General features: G+C 39.6%; 1 protein-coding gene across 2 annotated transcripts; it reads left to right on the top strand.

Moving 5' to 3' along the window:
* Positions 1-5029: 5029 nt before the first annotated feature.
* On the top strand, positions 5030-15804 carry LOC118455893 (high affinity immunoglobulin gamma Fc receptor I-like). 2 transcript variants are annotated; one of them, XM_087839104.1, is made up of 9 exons: positions 5030-5072; positions 5379-5414; positions 7298-7415; positions 7941-8089; positions 9355-9597; positions 10842-11108; positions 13817-14068; positions 14209-14346; positions 15679-15804. In XM_087839104.1, the coding sequence occupies exons 1-9, from the start codon at positions 5048-5050 to the stop codon at positions 15783-15785; spliced, it is 1335 nt and encodes a 444-aa protein (XP_087695230.1). In that variant the 5' UTR covers positions 5030-5047; the 3' UTR covers positions 15786-15804. The 2 variants fall into 2 exon arrangements, with proteins under 2 accessions (XP_087695230.1, XP_087695229.1); XM_087839103.1 differs by lacking the exons at positions 5030-5072; positions 5379-5414 and having other exon boundaries at positions 7099-7415.
* The last annotated feature ends 573 nt before the right edge of the window (positions 15805-16377 follow it).

The following is a 16377-nucleotide window of genomic DNA, read 5'->3' as shown; positions in this document are numbered from 1 at the left end:
CTGTTTATGTTTTGGTCATCTTCTTAGTTTTGAATTATTGAGGGGTGTTTTTTTGTGATCCCTGCCTGTCCCTCCAGTCTGTCCTAGTCCTCTTTGTGTTCCCTATGGAAATGAGTTGTGTCTCCATGCTTGCTAACTTTTCTGTCTCTGTGTCAATCTGTGTTTCTGTCTCTCTGCCCTTACCTCGTGTGTTTTTAAGTCTTCAGTTTTCCTTTGTACCTTGCCACGTTGTAGTCATACATCCACTGTGTGTTTGGCGTTTTCCTGCTTTGCTCCCTGGCTGTATTCCTCAGTATCTGCTTAAGTTATTTGTTTTCTGTGACCTGCAAGTCCAACAATAAACTCAACTCAGTCCTGATCAGAGTCCTGCACACAGGGTCACCAACTGTACCTGTCACACAGTGCTTCATGACACTGAGCTGAGCCATGTCTTTATGGACCTTGCTTTTTCCACTGCGGCAGTCATGTTGGAACAGGAAGAGGCCATCCCAAAGCTGTTCCCACAAAGTTGGGAGCATGAAGGTGTCCAAATGTTTAAGAGTTCATTTCACTGGAACTTTTATCCTGTTTTCCTTCTCTCACCCCAACCGGTCGCAGCAGATGGCCCCGCCCCTCCCTGAGCCTGGTTCTGCCGGAGGTTTCTTCCTGTTAAAAGGGAGTTTTTCCTTCCCACCGTCGCCAAAGTGCTTGCTCATAGGGGGTCATATGATTGTTGGGTTTTTCTCTGTATCTATGAAGCACCTTGAGGCGACTTTTGTTGTGATTTGGCGCTATATAAATAAAATTGAATTGAATTAAGGGGCCGAGCTCATGTCCTGAAAAACAAACCCAAACCACACACGCCCACCCCTAACCAAACTTTACACTTGACACAATAAATTGAAACAAGTGCGGTTCCCCTGGCAACCATCGAATCCCGAATCAACCGTCAGATTGCATCACTGCGTATGGCTGCCAGCCTGGATGCTTGTACCAGTAATGATTAAGCATACTGTAATTATATTCTATGTCATTTTGATTTACATGTGAAGCTTTAAATCAAAGCTTAATAAATACTTATCATCAATACACTTCAATATTAAACCTTGAGGCAACTGTTGCTTTTATGTGGCGTTATAAAAATTGAATAAAAAATCAGACTACATCAGAGGTGTGAGCATCATAGCAGATGTCTTTGTGTCAAAATAACTGAGGATGAAACACAGAAGAACATTAAGGAGATTTTCCTGGCCTGGCTTTTTATTGCAGATTAACCTTAAAAATATTCTGCAGTAGATCAAAAACTGACAAAAACCATGAATTGACATGTGAACATTACCTGATGCTGTTGAAGTGAAGCAGAGCAAAGTTATAGAGGCACAGCTAAGAGTTTTGCAATTTAAAAAGTTTAAATCTCTTCGGTATTGAACTGGAGAAATGAGACTTTCATGTCAGAGGTCATTTTTGATAAAACAACAGTAGACTGCAATCAAATAATGCAGAAAACAGAGATTCGAGATGTGAAACTGTTCTTTAAGTACAAAGAGAGAAAGAGAGCTGTGCAGGAAGTGTGATTTTATTGTGGTGGAAGCAAAGCAGCAAAAGTCAGAGGGAATTACGATGTTTCTTACATGTGACGTGTAGTTTTGATCTTCTTTTGCTGCTGGTTCGGTGAATTTTGGTTGTAGAGAGACAAAACCTGCAGCATCAGAGTCTGTGTGATGTTGGCTTTTGGCACTGATGGTCTGTCCACGTATGTATGTCGGGCGAATGATCCACGCTTTGTGTTTACGTCTTTGTGTAGAATCTGTTTACCTTCTTATATTTGCCGTTTTAGCTGTTTGGTGGTTGTTGAAATACTTTTGTAAGTTTTAACCTGAGATTTTGGCCTTTCTGAGAAAATATATATTTAAGAATCAATTTAGTATTTAATGACTTGATATCATGTTATTCAAGCTAAAAACCCTCCCCTACTAATAAGTCATCAAAATTGCAACACACACACAGCTCTGACCTTCTCGTGACCTCATGTGACCACATCTAACAGGGCTTAAAAACATCACTGTTAGAGCAAAGTTAAGTATGGTGTTAACCACAGAATCCACTGCTTTCTCTCACCAAGGCTTGAGTATTTTTCATCCTGAGCTTATCTTCAAGTTTCTAGTGTTTTGCATTAGTGTTTGTAATGATGATACAACAAATGGTAAATGGCCTGTATTTGTATAGCGCTTTACTAGTCCCTAAGGACCCCAAAGCACTTTACACATCCAGTCATCCACACATTCACACACAAGGTGTGCTTTAGACAAAGCCCACACAGAAGTAATTCACTACAGTATGTCTGGTTTAAAAAAGCAAACATGGCAATATCACATAGATCAGGCATTCATACCAAGACCTCAGGAACCTTTTAGTTTTGTAAACAGTTCACACCACACTGAACACATTACCACAGGAACCAACGAGCCAGTGTAGTCTACAGAAGAGGTGAGAAAAACAATCACTCACTAGATAATTTTAAGTCCAATATTTCTGTCAAACATTCTTGGGGATCTTGTGTGATACTGGTACTGAACCGATATCAACAGCTACAACAAACGGGTCTCGGCCTTTAATATGTACAGAAACATCCCAGAAACATTTATGTAAAAGTGGCAGATGCTGATAAATCCTATGTGTCTCTATACTTGCTGCATTGCTCATAGATGTCAATTTCAAGTGAATTCAAGTGAGACTTCAGTCTTATAACACAGAAAGTGTGTATTTCCTGTTTCTGCTTGTGACCTCGAACAGTACATCCTCAGTCATAACCACAGTTAGTCAGACAAACACCAGTGGAAAGAAAACCCTTATAAAGTGGAAGTGGTTCTGCTTCTTGAACAGAGGCACCAATACTAGTTTTAATAGCATTAGCATACTTAATATTGTTTAAGTAAAGTGTGCTGCAAAAAATAACCTAAAGTGATTTTCTAAGATTAAACATTAAACTTTTTAATATGTATCAACTTAACTGTAAAGTAGCAAATAAGATGAATATCATTACATAAAATGCTTTGTATGGTCTTGTTAAGATCTTCTGGGGATGCCCTTGATGGTTGAGCTGATATCTCAGTCAATGCATCAAGCACAGGTGGTAATGACCAGGTTGATTGACTTATCAACAATCTTAAAAAAAAAAGAGAGGAATGAATAAGTTAAGATACCATATTCTTTACATACTGCGGTAAATACTTGTCACGGTTTTGCAGCAATGATGCAAACCTGTGGCTATTTTCAGGAAGCAGATGCATGAGAAAAGTATTACTGAACAGTAATGACACCAGTAGCATTTTGTCCAGACAGCCATAAGAAAGAAAGTCAGTCCAGACTTGTAGGCACAAAGAAAGTTTGGATTTATTTAACTGTTTGATGTAACTTCTTTCTGTTTTCTGTATTCATTTAACCTTTAGGTTTTATTTGCCGTAAACCAAGTGAGAAAGTATGTGGAATGGACATAACTGCCAAGACATCTTCACTGAGGTAGAGCAGAAACGTGCAAGTGCCTGTATGAATCCTCGAGCTATATTTACATCACAATCTTGGTATTTTGAAACCACGTGAGGTTGGTAAGGGTGGATCTTAATATCGAAGTGAGAAAACTGCACACTCACTAGATAATAACTTGTTATTACCAAATTTTTAACCAGTTATAATCATCTGTACAATTGTTTTTTTCATCATGATCTTTTCATCATCCTGTATTTATTTGACCTCAGAGACCATGTCAGATTGGTATAATGTGTGGTCTGTGTCGTGAAGAACATGTATGCCTGGTCTATATGTTTAGTCCAGAGCGTAAGCTTCAGTGACAGTTCTGTGTATCCAAATATATACTGTATAACAACACACGTTGATAATCAGATTGGTTCATTTAAAGTGAAAAGTTTAAAATGCAAAACAAAAAAATAAAAACCAAGAAGTCATGTTGTACTCCATCACATCATTTGCTAAATCCATGGCAACATTGTACCTTTTGGTTCTTGGTCAGTTTATAGCTGTTTACACAAGTGAAGGCGAAGTAAAACCCAAGAACTACATCAAAACTGGATTCCAGGTTAGTACAATTAACCTGTTTGTTATGAAGGGAGAAATCCATCCATCCCAGCCAAGAGGTCTCTTTAGCCCATGGCCTCCTCTTGGAAGGACATGCCCAGAATACCTTACCCAGGAGGTGCCTGGTAGGGATCCTAATCAGATTTCTGAACCAACTATGATGATTGGCAGCTCTACACTGAGTCCTTCTGATATAAATTAACTCTTTGTTCTGTTCCTGGCTCATTCAAATATCTGACGTCACAGGAAGCAACCCTCTGATCCACTGGGAAACAGCCAGAGTGCAGGCAGCAAGCCTACAAGAATACCCACCACGTTCTGCTGTATAAATGACATTTTAACAAGAGAAATTATGAGTATGACTCACGTCTCACTTCTTAAGTGGACATTAGAGGAACAGCAGCTTTTGGCAGTTCAGTGTTGTCTTCATGACGCTTGATACTAAGCTGTTTAGAAGATGGGTGGATTCACAGAGCAACTTCAAATAGATTTTGCGACTTGGAGTAACGAGCTCTCGCCCTATGTTCCAGGAAGGAGCAAACTTTTACCAGGTAGGTAAGAAAGATGTGCTGAAACCTATCAGCTACAACCGGTAGATTATTATATTTATATTATATTAACCACAAAAAAGTCCCCACTTTATTCCTTTTATAAAAGCATTCGATGGCTTCTAATGTACAGCTGGCTGTTTCATGTCTCAGTTCCTGCTTGCATTTATCTTTTGTTTTTTTCAAAGTTTGGTGTCAGAACAAGAGGATCTGAAAGGTTTTATTTCTCCCTCTGTTTACAAACACGTTAACATAATGTGCTATACCAGATAAAATATTTCTTCTTAAATGCCTTAAAAGTATATTTTTTATGTTCTTTTTGGCTTGAACACATCCTCCTCCCCCTCACCACCGTGTGGTTTCTTTAACAGGATGTTGTCGCCACTTTTGCTACAAAACGGTCAGTGAAACTGCAGCGTGCAGACGCTATGAAGGCAATTCTGCTTCTCCTCTGTAAGTACAGAACAAAAACTAACAAACAAAACTTCTTGTCACACAATACTGCAAAAGTACTGTAGATTAAAATGCACAGAGGTGTGTTTGAGTTCTTTGTTGATATGTAACTCGTTATAACGTATAACGTTGTGTTTGCTACACACAGTTCTGTGACAGACTGAATTGCTGTATTATGAAAGTTTAAAGTTATCAGATGTCTTAAAGTTAAGAGTTGCAAATGAAACTTAGTGATTTCATGTTTGTGTCATATGACTGAGAGGAACACTTACACACTGTGTGGTTGGACTTTGACTTTCATTTCAGTGTTAAGCATCTGCCGGACGTCAGCCCAGAGTCGTGGTAAGAGTCAAGCCTGTTTATGTCTGTGTGTGTGTGTCTGTGTGTGTGTGTCTGTGTGTGTGTGTCTGTGCGTCTGCATGTGTGTGTGTCTGTGTGTCTGTGCGTCTGCATGTGTGTGTTTCTGTGTGTCTGCATGTGTGTGTGTGTCTGCATGTGTGTGTCTGTGTGTCTGCATGTGTGTGTGAGTCTGCATGTGTGTCTCTGTGCATCTGAATGTGTGTGTGAGTCTGTATGTGTGTGTGTGTGAGTCTGCATGTGTGTGTCTGTGTGTCTGTATGTGTCTGTGCGTCTGCATGTGTGTGTCTGTGTGTCTGCGTGTGTGTGTGTCTGCATTTGTGTGTCTCTGTGCATCTGAATGTGTGTGTGAGTCTGTATGTGTGTGTGTGTGAGTCTGCATGTGTGTGTCTGTGTGTCTGTATGTGTCTGTGCGTCTGCATGTGTGTGTCTGTGTGTCTGCGTGTGTGTGTGTCTGCATTTGTGTGTCTCTGTGCATCTGCATGTGTGTGTGAGTCTGTATGTGTGTGTCTACATCTGTGTGTCTGCATGTGTGTGTCTATGTGTCTCTGTGTGTGTCTGTGTGTGTGTTATAGAATGTAATTTGCATTTCATCAGTTTTTTTAGACAAAGTGAACTTTTAGTCATTGACTGCACTGAGATGTTATTGTAAACATTTTCTTCTCTAATCTAAAAATCTTCAAACTGTTTCCTGCAGAATCAGGCTTTTCTTCCTAATGACACCAACACAGGCTCCAATGTTTTCATTGTATTTTCTGCTCCTTTATGATTCATATTTACACATTGGAAATAACAGTCAATCAATCAAAAACAACCACCATCATCACCAAACAAAACTAAAAAAGTCAGTTGCCTCACTGATGAAAGTCCCCTAGCTGTTAAAGTATCTTTTACCAAATCAAGCATTCTTATCGTAGCTTCAGCTCAACGCAGACGCATGTTTGCCCCGTGGTAACCAGTGATCTGTAAGACAACATGTCACACAGCTGATAAATGTCCGATCAGAGCACAAGAACAAATAACTGCTTTCTTTACTGTTTATTACTGCTGTGGGGCATCATAACAAATGAGTTTTATTCATCACATTTCTTCTGTGTGTGTGTGAAGTGAAGCACACCATCATCAGATCTCTCAGACTCATTATGGTAACGACAGCAATTGCAAAGCCCAGTTGTTACACTGTTTCACTAACTTGGAAACTCTCAGGGTTTTTGATTAATTCAGTGAGTGCATTTATTCACTTTGGCTAACATCTGGTCTCAACTAATAACCCCTCAGAAACAGCACTGAGCTGAAAAATCAGAATTTGAGCAATTTTATTCAGCAAATGTTCAGAAAGCCCAAAAGAACCACATGCTTATTTTATTTAGGCCATTGCATGGGAAGGAAACAGGAAGTCAGTCGACTTAGGAGGCACGGCTCTCATTGGTGCAGGTTCAACAGAGAAAGACGCGTTTTCTTTAGGCCAAAGTTTGCATGAGTTTACATGACGCCAGAGTTTGTAGTGGAGGAAGCTTTCTCAGCACGGGGTCGACTGTTCAACTACTGTTCACACGTAGGATGGTAACAATGTAAAGTGCCTTGAAAACCACGCATTTACTACACTCACCGACTGTTTGTGGATCTGAGTGGATTATGTAGAGATGTTGCCGATGATGTCTCTCCAGGTATGATGGTACATTTCTCACTGATTTTTACCAGATCCCAGCTTGTTTTGTTTGTTATTTTGGCCTTTGTTCACCCCAAAGTCAAAGCTTTCAGTTTGGTAACTTGTAAATTTGTTTCTGGGTATAACTTTGGGGACCACGGCCGGGTCACCTTCCTTTTAAACACTTATGCTCTGTCAATTGTGTCTCTGTCTCTCTCAGCCTCTTTGAAGGTCACTCCCAACTGGTCCCAGTTTTTCGAGTACGAGCACATCAGTCTGAGCTGTGAGCGGATCCCCTCCGGTGAATGGACGGTGTGGAGATCCCCAGCGAAAAAAGGGTCAATTTACTGCTTAAATAACTAAAATCACAAAACTGGCATGTTAGAGGAAGAGCGCTCTTTATGTTTCACTCAGCTAATTCATCTTTTCAGTTGCTGTTGTGCAGGAAGAAAATCCTTTCTAAGTCAACCCAAGATGTTTTCAGTGTCTACACCTGATAGAGTCATTTTCAGTGAATTAACCTCACTGGAGACTGAAAGCAAAATAAAGGAGACGTTAAAGAAAAGCAATCAGCAAAATAAAGAGCAAATTCCAACGGTCTCATAACAAACTGCTGACGAACTGATATTTGACTGGTGATTCAGAGCACCAAAGTACTTGATGAGTGACAGTGAGAGTCAGCAGGCATCTGGCAAAATGCTTGGTTTGAGAATTTCTTGCATAATTTACAACTTTGGACGGTAAAATGTATCCAGTATAGTACTGAACTAGATAATTAGTTTATTCATTAGTCATCTAAAAGTGAAGTTAAGAATCAGGTTATTCCACATGTGTAAAGGACTAACACAAACGATGTTTCTCAGGTTGAAAGTGTCTGACTGCACATCAGGCTGGGGTATTCAAACCTCCTCTACCTGTGAAATTAAGAGAGTCACACATTCAGACTCCGGGGTTTACTGGTGCCAGTCCACACACGGCCACAGCAGCAACGCCATCAGCATCACTGTCAATGGTAAGATTCATTAAACTGTGTTTCAGCATGCCTGAAGGAGAAGCTACATAACTCCTGCTTCCTGTTTCAGGACAGTGGAGCTACTCAAACCGCAGACTTGCTATGAAATTTAAAATGACTCATTCATGTGTGAATCAGCTCGTCTCTCGCCAATAGACTTTTGCAACATTTGCAAATATACACATCAGTGTTTTACAGGGAACTAGTTGTGATAAAGGGAAGCACATCAATATAAACCAGAAAGGTTTAGTTCAGTTAAGTGGACTCATTTTTATACACAACTTGCTTCATTCATTCGGGGCGATCGTGGCTCAAGAGTTGGGTGTTCCTCTTGTAATCGGAAGGTTGCCGGTTCAAGCCCCGGCTCGAACTTGGGCAAGACACTTCACCTACCGCCTACTGGTGTTGGCCAGAGGGGCCGATGGCGCGATATGGCAGCCTCGCTTCTGTCAGTCTGTCCCAGGGCAGCTGTGGCTACAACTGTAGCTGCCTCCACCAGTGTGTGAATGTGAGAGTGAAGGAATAGTGGTGTTGTAAAGTGCTTTGAGGGGTCGCAAAAAGCGCTATATAAATGCAATCCATTATTATTCTCCCATTAACACAAGCACTATTGACTAACTTAATATTTAGCATTGAGACTGGTGCAGTCAGGGATTGAACCACCAGCCTTTCGGTTGGTGGTCTGGCTCAGGGCTGTAGCTTCAAACAAGCCACACTTTGTGAGCTGTAGCTCTTTGATGTGTTTCTGATCAGCAGCGATCTGCTCTACTTTCTGTGCCACAGCCAACCAGAGCTAATGTTGCATGTTATGTCAGTAAACTCACTGCATGTGGAAAAAATGATCGATAATGCTGCACATTTCTTGCTGCATGGGGCTGTTCATGGTCTGTTTTAGAAATGGATGGCTGATTAACCTCTATGAGGCTGGTAGCTAAACTGTGCAGTGTTAGGTTCCCTAAACTGGGACGCTCAAATAAAATCATTTTTAAAAGCAGCTAAAATACATTTTCACAATACCAAAAAGGATCCCACTGGGCCTGTTGAATATCAGTTGTGTATAGAGTCCATGTGAAGTCTCTGTGTATGTGGACGCAACACCCCCAGTCCTTCTCTGTAAACCACAGTGACCTAATTTCTTTCCTGCAGAGATTCAGAGATAGCTGGTTTTGTTAGCATAATTGTTCTAGGGCAGTCACCTCTTCCCTGTAGGAAGTCTCCTCACCTGAAATCACACAACAACATATTTTATTTTTCTGTGGGTTTAGAGAACCCAGTGATCCTGCTGAGTCCTGCTGCCCCTGTGGTGGAGGGAGAGAACATCACTCTGCTCTGTAGAACAAAGAATCCCTCAAACCTCCCTGCTAATTTCTTTAAAGATGATCACCCCATCAAAAGTGAAACTGCAAACCACACAACCATCTACCAAGCATCTGAAGCTGATCAAGGTTCCTACAAATGTCACATAAGTGGTCATGGGGAATCACCATCCAGCTGGCTGCTGATACAAGGTAAGGAACAAAGTCATTTCACTAAATAACAGCTGTCTGCTTAAGCTGCTGCCTGTGACATGACCCAGATAAGTGGATGAATGGATGCAGACAGCTGTGTAAACACATAGTGAGGGTAAAGATGACTGAAGAAGAAACATTCAGCGCATCCTGGGAATCCCCCAGCAGCCTACACCTAAATGCAGCTTAACTAAGGGAGGATTCAGGGTAAGAGTGGACATGCAGCCAAAGTCCACAAAAGTCATAAAGCCAAAGTAACTTGTGTTTTGCCCACATACACCGATGGTGATCTCACAATCTAAACAGATTAACTGGCATTCATCAGGATTCATTCAGTTCAAGGCTACGTCCACACGTACCCGGGTATTTTTGAAAACGCAGATTTTTCTATGCGTTTGCACCTTTCGTCCACACGTAAACGGCGTTTTCGGTCACTGAAAACGGAGATTTCTAAAAACTCCGGCCAGGGTGGATATTTTCGAAAACTCCGTTTTTGCATTTACGTGTGAACGAGAAAAACGGAGAAAACGCAGCGTCAAAGGTGTGCGCCTTTTTTGACGTCACACTGTGCGCCACGTTATTGTTTCGGTGAAATGAATTTCTACAATACTGTTACTGTTAACTGTCTCTGCAGTGTTTAAATGCTTACATATATACACACAGTTACTGTCCCTCCACACATACCACTCGGTTCTGCCTCCGTTTTCAAAAATACCCGTGTAGGTGTGGACGTTGCCCAAGTATGAACAGGATGGCTGTGAGTATGCTGAAGGAACATCCTAAAAATCTCTTCTTTACTCTTGGATTTGGTTACCTGACATCATGTATTTATTAGGATTTGTGTAATTTAGAAAATCTTATTGTAAAACAAATTGTGTTACCAGTCTGAGTGAGATTCGTAGCACTGCAATACATCATCCAACACGTTGCTTTATATGTAATAATGTGTGCCCAGTCAGACTGGGGTTTGTAAAGGTTTAAATATATATGATTTTAAAATATATATTATATTAATATTAATTGCAAGGCACTGGATGAATGGAATTCTGATTGGGGCTCAGCAACATAATAAATACATTCATTGAATTTTGTTGCATTTTTTTAGTGTAAAAACGTTTCGACACGTGTATCATAGAAACAAAGTGAATAAGCAAAACAGAAGACGTCTCAAAACAACAGGAAATGTGAAAACATTGACTACAGCCAAACATATTTTAACACACTGAGTCTTGTTCTGTCCCCAGATCATTCTGACCTTCCCACTCTCACACCGTCTCCCAACTCAGCTCAGATGTTTGAGTATAAGGACTTGAATCTGAGCTGCGGCATTCAAGGATGGACAGTCAAGAGATTCAGCACCTTCGATAAACAAGTGTCCGGATGTGAAGTCTGGGGAAAAGCTACTTCCTATGGTTGCATCCTCCACAAAATCAAGGGGCTCGACAGTGCTGTTTACTGGTGCGAGTCTCCTACACACCAGCGGAGCAACTCAGTCAACATCACAGTTTATGGTAGGAGCGGTTTAAAAATCTAACTTGAAACAGAAGCCCTCAAAATGTATACGAATGATTGAAAACTAAACACGTAATAGTCATGCTTGTAAAACACGTGTCAAAGTTGTTATAACAAAAATGGTTAAATGAACGCTTTTTGTTTTACACACAAACAGTGGAGTACAGCTTCACAGCTGAGCTCAGTGGATAGATGCTTTACTATGCTGCCCTCACGGCACGTGACCATGTGAAGCTAGACAGCTAGCGAACAAAATAGACGAGATCTTCCACACAAGGCTTGCTTTTCTTGCTTTTAATGAAGATCCTTTAAAGCCTTATCCTCTCTCAAGGCTTCTCCTTGCTATTTCTTATTTGTAACTGAAATATACAGAAAATGAAAATAAATTGCTAGCTAATTAAGCTAATCATTAACTTAATGATTAGCCTAGCTTAACACGTGCGTTACATTAGCATCGCAGTTCACTCCAGGTAAACACATATAAAAGTTGTTTCTGAACACATTAATACTCACAAAGACGAACGTTTCCCAAGGTACAAGCGTGTAGAGCACTTTTAGCGTGTACATGAACTCGTTCACTCTTTTAATACTGCCGAAGCACTTTTACAGCATTAACGGAGAAAATACGTCAAAGCTAGGAGAATGATCAGAGCGCTCCCTCGCTCCCATTTCCGCACATACAATACAAAGATCCCTTGTGATAACGATGACTCACTCTGAGCAAATTTCGAATGCAGACATTTTAACTGTTTTTAGCATGAATTACTTATAATATTTCTTAACTTTGAACTTATTTATCACTTTGCTTATGTAACTTAATCAGACTATGCACTAACTACTCACTTTTGACCAAAAGGCATAACAACTATGAACAAAAATAGTCGAGCTAAACAAAAAAAACATGCATTTCTATTTCACTAATGCTAGTAATGTTTTCTTTTAGTTAACAGAATCCATGACTAATCACAAAGCTTTAGTGCTGCGCTGCACACTTCTAAAGCGGATAAAGTAATGATGGAGACAAAGTGCATCGTGTTTCATTTCTAAGGTTTAACATACCAGGAAATAAGAAAAAGTAATTAACACATAACTTAATGCACCATATCAGGACAAAATCTAATTGGAAAAGCAGGCTGTGAAAACCTAAATACACCTCACAATGCTGCTGCTTGTAGGATCACAGTTACTAGCAGCAAAACAATAGTTTCCAACTTCAGGAGAATAGGTTGGCCAACTCTTCTTTACAGCATTGTTTCAGTTTATTAATGTGCACAGCTCTCTTAAGCTCTCTTAAGATCCCACAGGATTGCAGTCGGGTTCACTCCTGGACTTTGCATAAGCCATTAATATATTTGATCACAGAAGATGTCGTTCTTAAAATCTTGTAACTAAGTTTAAGGATGTAAATTCTCCACTTTTGTCTTCTCCAATGACATACGCCAACACAATGTAAAACAGCTACCTAGACTCCCACAAGACTGATTATCTTGTTAGTGTTGTATTAAACAGCTTTCATTGAAAAAGCAGGCTTCAAATCAGAAGTGCATGAGTACCTGGTATAACTCACAAAAGCAGATAACCTGCAAGCTGTAGAGCAGCTCACTATTCTAGATCTTCATTTAGACTGGAAGAAGAGTTTGCTGCTCTATAATAAAACGTTCTCTGTAAACTTGGACGTCTTAGTATTTGTCACTGAATCAAGACATTGAAAACAACCCCAGGTTTCCTCAGGTGACCACAATATTTTAATACACAGAGAAGAACATGCAATAGAAATTAAAGGTACTGCACTGCAGTGGTCTGAATCATGCCATATCTATCTAATAAACTATGTTTTCATGTAGATTGATATCTCTCTTCACTAAGGTTTATTATGACGTTCCACAGGGTTTAGTGGTGAAATCAATTATATTTTTCCCAAATATATTTTTCCTATCATTAGAAGACATACCATACATTGCATTTCACTTTGGTGCAGATAATACCCAGCTTTATCTATCCATGATGACACACACTGATTAGCTAAACTGCAGGAATTTCTTAAGGACCTGGATGAGCTGTGATTCCTTGCTTCTTAATTCAGATGAAACTAAGATTATTGTCACTGCACTAAAAATGTTAGAAACATTGTATCTAACCAAAATGCTTACTCTGAGTGGGATTACCTCCAGTAACACTGCGAGGAGTCATTTTTGACCAGGATATGTCCTTCCATGTACATATTAAACAAATGTATAGGGAAGGTGCTGCATATCTGCAAAAAACGTTCATGCAAAAAACTAGTTCTGTCATTTATTACTCAGAATCTGCTCTGTTGTAATTTATTATTATCAGGATGTTCAGATGATCCACAATGACAGTGAAAATGAAACTGAATTGAACAGCATCTTGTAGAAGTACTCACACTTGCTGATGATCAAATAATCAAGTGCATTTAGTAGCACCGGCCCAGAATACTTCCTCACCCACTGTTTCTCTATTCTGGCTTAATTCTTTATATGTCATGTCATGTAGTTCCTCTGAGGTTTTATTTACTTCATTTTAAGAACTTTAAGGAATCAGAATATTTTATGTGCTGATATTTGAAACCTTAGTAACTAAAGAAGGTTTACTTTCTTTATTTACACTGATTTTATCTGCCTCTCATCAGACAGTGTTCTGCTACATGGCATATACTCGTGTATTCAAACTTTTTTTTATCTCTCAGAACGAGAATATACTCCAGTAATCCTGCAGAGTCCCGTCCTCCCCGTGATGAAGGGAGATAACGTTACTCTGCTCTGTGAATCAAAGAACAGTCAATCCGACATCCCAGCAACTTTCTATAAAAATGAATCTATTATTGGGACTGCGCCTAGAAGTCACATGATCATCTATAACGTCACAAAGTCTCATGAAGGCATCTACAAGTGTAACATGAGTGTGGGAGTGTCTCCATCCAGCTGGCTGTTCATCATAGGTAAGGACTGAAAATCCAAGGAATGACATGACTGGTGACTTTGGTCTTTTTTCTTTGATGTGTATTAGACACTGTTCATCTGTGGTTTAGAGAGAAGATAAAAAGAGCTTTATTCCAGCAAGATCTTTGCTTGTTTCTAGATCCTGAAGATCCTAATGCCCCCACCTCAGATCCTCACAAAAACTTGTCGTCTCTGGGAATACTGCGCTACATCTTGGTGTACTTCCCATATGTAATTTCCACATTCCTCATGGTTTCTATATATCGCATGTCTGCAGGTAACACTCATCATTATGTTCAAATATCACCCATCCATCTCGTAGTGTTGGAGCTATAATCTTTACCAGAATAGAAAAACACTGGTTACTGAACATGAATATGAGTTACTATGTAAAAATCAAAGAATAACCAAAGTTGTTGCCGTTTTGATGGAGGAAATCAAAATGCCTGAGCCACATTTAATTACAGTTCACACAAAAGTCGATAAGTAAAGCATGTTATTGGCAGATGAACTGGCCAACATCTACAGATACATGTTTTCAGGGCTCTTAATCTACCGGTTTCCTAGAAAACTGGGACGATGTGTAGAACAGCATCAAAAACAGAAATTCATTATAAGCGTATAACTGCACCTGTATTTATTTTGTTTTTCACATCAAGATTATTTGTATTTGAACAAGGATAGCAAAAGACTAAGACATCTCATTGTGGTTCAATTTTCACTACTAATCAGGTTATTTAGGGACATGATCGATATATTAGATGATGTCATAGAGGCTTTGTGTTTCAGAAGCAACCCTTGGAAACCTCCAGTCTCTGTGTGTGTGTTTATTCTCAAACCAGTTGCTGAGTGGTTGTGAGATCAGTCACATAAAGGGTGCTGCATCAAAAACCTTCTTGCGATTGCTTTGGACACTTGTAGATTGCAGCGGTCGCCCAGATGCATGGAAGATGCAGACTTTGCCTTAAAAGTAAAAGTTACACATCATCTGGTTTCTGTGACACTTTTACTAAAGCTTGGCAAGTATTTGGCATTTATTTGCAGACAAGTTAGTATCTTCCTTTCAAATTATAGGCAACTTTTGCAATGTGCTAGTGACCAAATTAAATACAAGGAGGTCCTCAATGTATCATCATATCATGTATGTTTCATGTTATGGACTGCCAGCAACTTCTAGCAACCACTCATCATTGGGTCACAGAATACACATTATTCCAGAGGGGGTCAGTGACTGGATTAATGGGATTAATGGGACCAATGGGCTAATGACTCAAAATCAATATACATAAGGGGATGAAAGCTTAAATTTAAAAGCCATGATCTTCAGGCCCTCAGGCAGCACTGCAGTAACGTCTTGATATTCACATGTCCCAGTCTAATACACTTTGGCGGTCCTGTTTTTCTGGCTTAACCCTTTCCATCCCACTTTCTGTTGGCCCAAAATGATTTAAGATGGAGACAAAAAGAAGCTCAAATCTATCGTCAGACAAGAATAAGTTAACATCTACAGTCGATGTCAAATTAAGAATGTATTATTCAAAAGAAAAATGACTTCTTTATATTTAGTTTGTTTCATCACTGTTATCATTTCTTACTTTGCGCCTAACAGGAAGGAGCTCACATGTTTCCATGACGATGCCTCCACCCACCGAGGAAGATGACGATCAGTCATATGATGATGTCATGGCTGACGTCACCACTGAGCATAATTTCTAACTTAAACTCTTTGTCATGTTTTGAAGTCCTGGTTTTACATGAATTTTGTTGAATGTTGTTTTTAATTTTTGTATCAATAAAGTTTTTTTTGTAAATTCATTGTTGTGTGTTTTCTTTAGTTTACATCTTCGACCTCTTAACATGAGAAATGAAGCAGTGCTTTCAACAAACGTTATCAGGGTTCGAGGTGAGATTTTATTGATAGGATCTATTTTTAGGGCAAAGGGAGAATTTAACTGTTAGTTTCAAACTTTACTGGGTTGAAGAAGTATATTCAAAATCAATAGAAGTTATATAGTTATGCTGCCACCTGCTGATGGCTTCTTGTCACTGCATCTCTGAGAGGAGACTGTGGAGCTACAGCAGCAAACTGACTCTGAGATATTAAAGATGGAGCTTTATTGAAACACCACCAGACTTTAATTCTGACTTCAGTCCTACATAGTGCTTAAAACTGATGATGCATATACATGTATACTTTAGTTAGTTGTTATTTAGTTGTTTGAAGGGAACCTGCGTGCGGTGTATATGACAATAAACCTCTTGAATCTTGAATATTTTTTTTAATGTAATGCTTACACCCCACAAAACA

The sequence above is a fragment of the Neolamprologus brichardi genome, chromosome 3, assembly GCF_056152115.1.
Source record: "Neolamprologus brichardi isolate AB-2024 chromosome 3, ASM5615211v1, whole genome shotgun sequence".
Taxonomy (NCBI): domain Eukaryota; kingdom Metazoa; phylum Chordata; class Actinopteri; order Cichliformes; family Cichlidae; genus Neolamprologus; species Neolamprologus brichardi.
Note: the sequence above shows the minus strand (reverse complement) of the source record. Positions and strands in the feature narration are given on the sequence as shown.

Bases quoted from the DNA above. Each gene is read 5' to 3' on its own strand.
- LOC118455893 (XM_087839103.1), top strand. From the start codon at position 7,099: ATGATGGTACATTTCTCACTGATTTTTACCAGATCCCAGCTTGTTTTG. The intron at 7,416-7,940 runs GTCAATTTACTG...GATGTTTCTCAG, and splicing joins AGATCCCCAGCGAAAAAAGG to GTTGAAAGTGTCTGACTGCA. The intron at 9,598-10,841 runs GTAAGGAACAAA...TTCTGTCCCCAG, and splicing joins CAGCTGGCTGCTGATACAAG to ATCATTCTGACCTTCCCACT.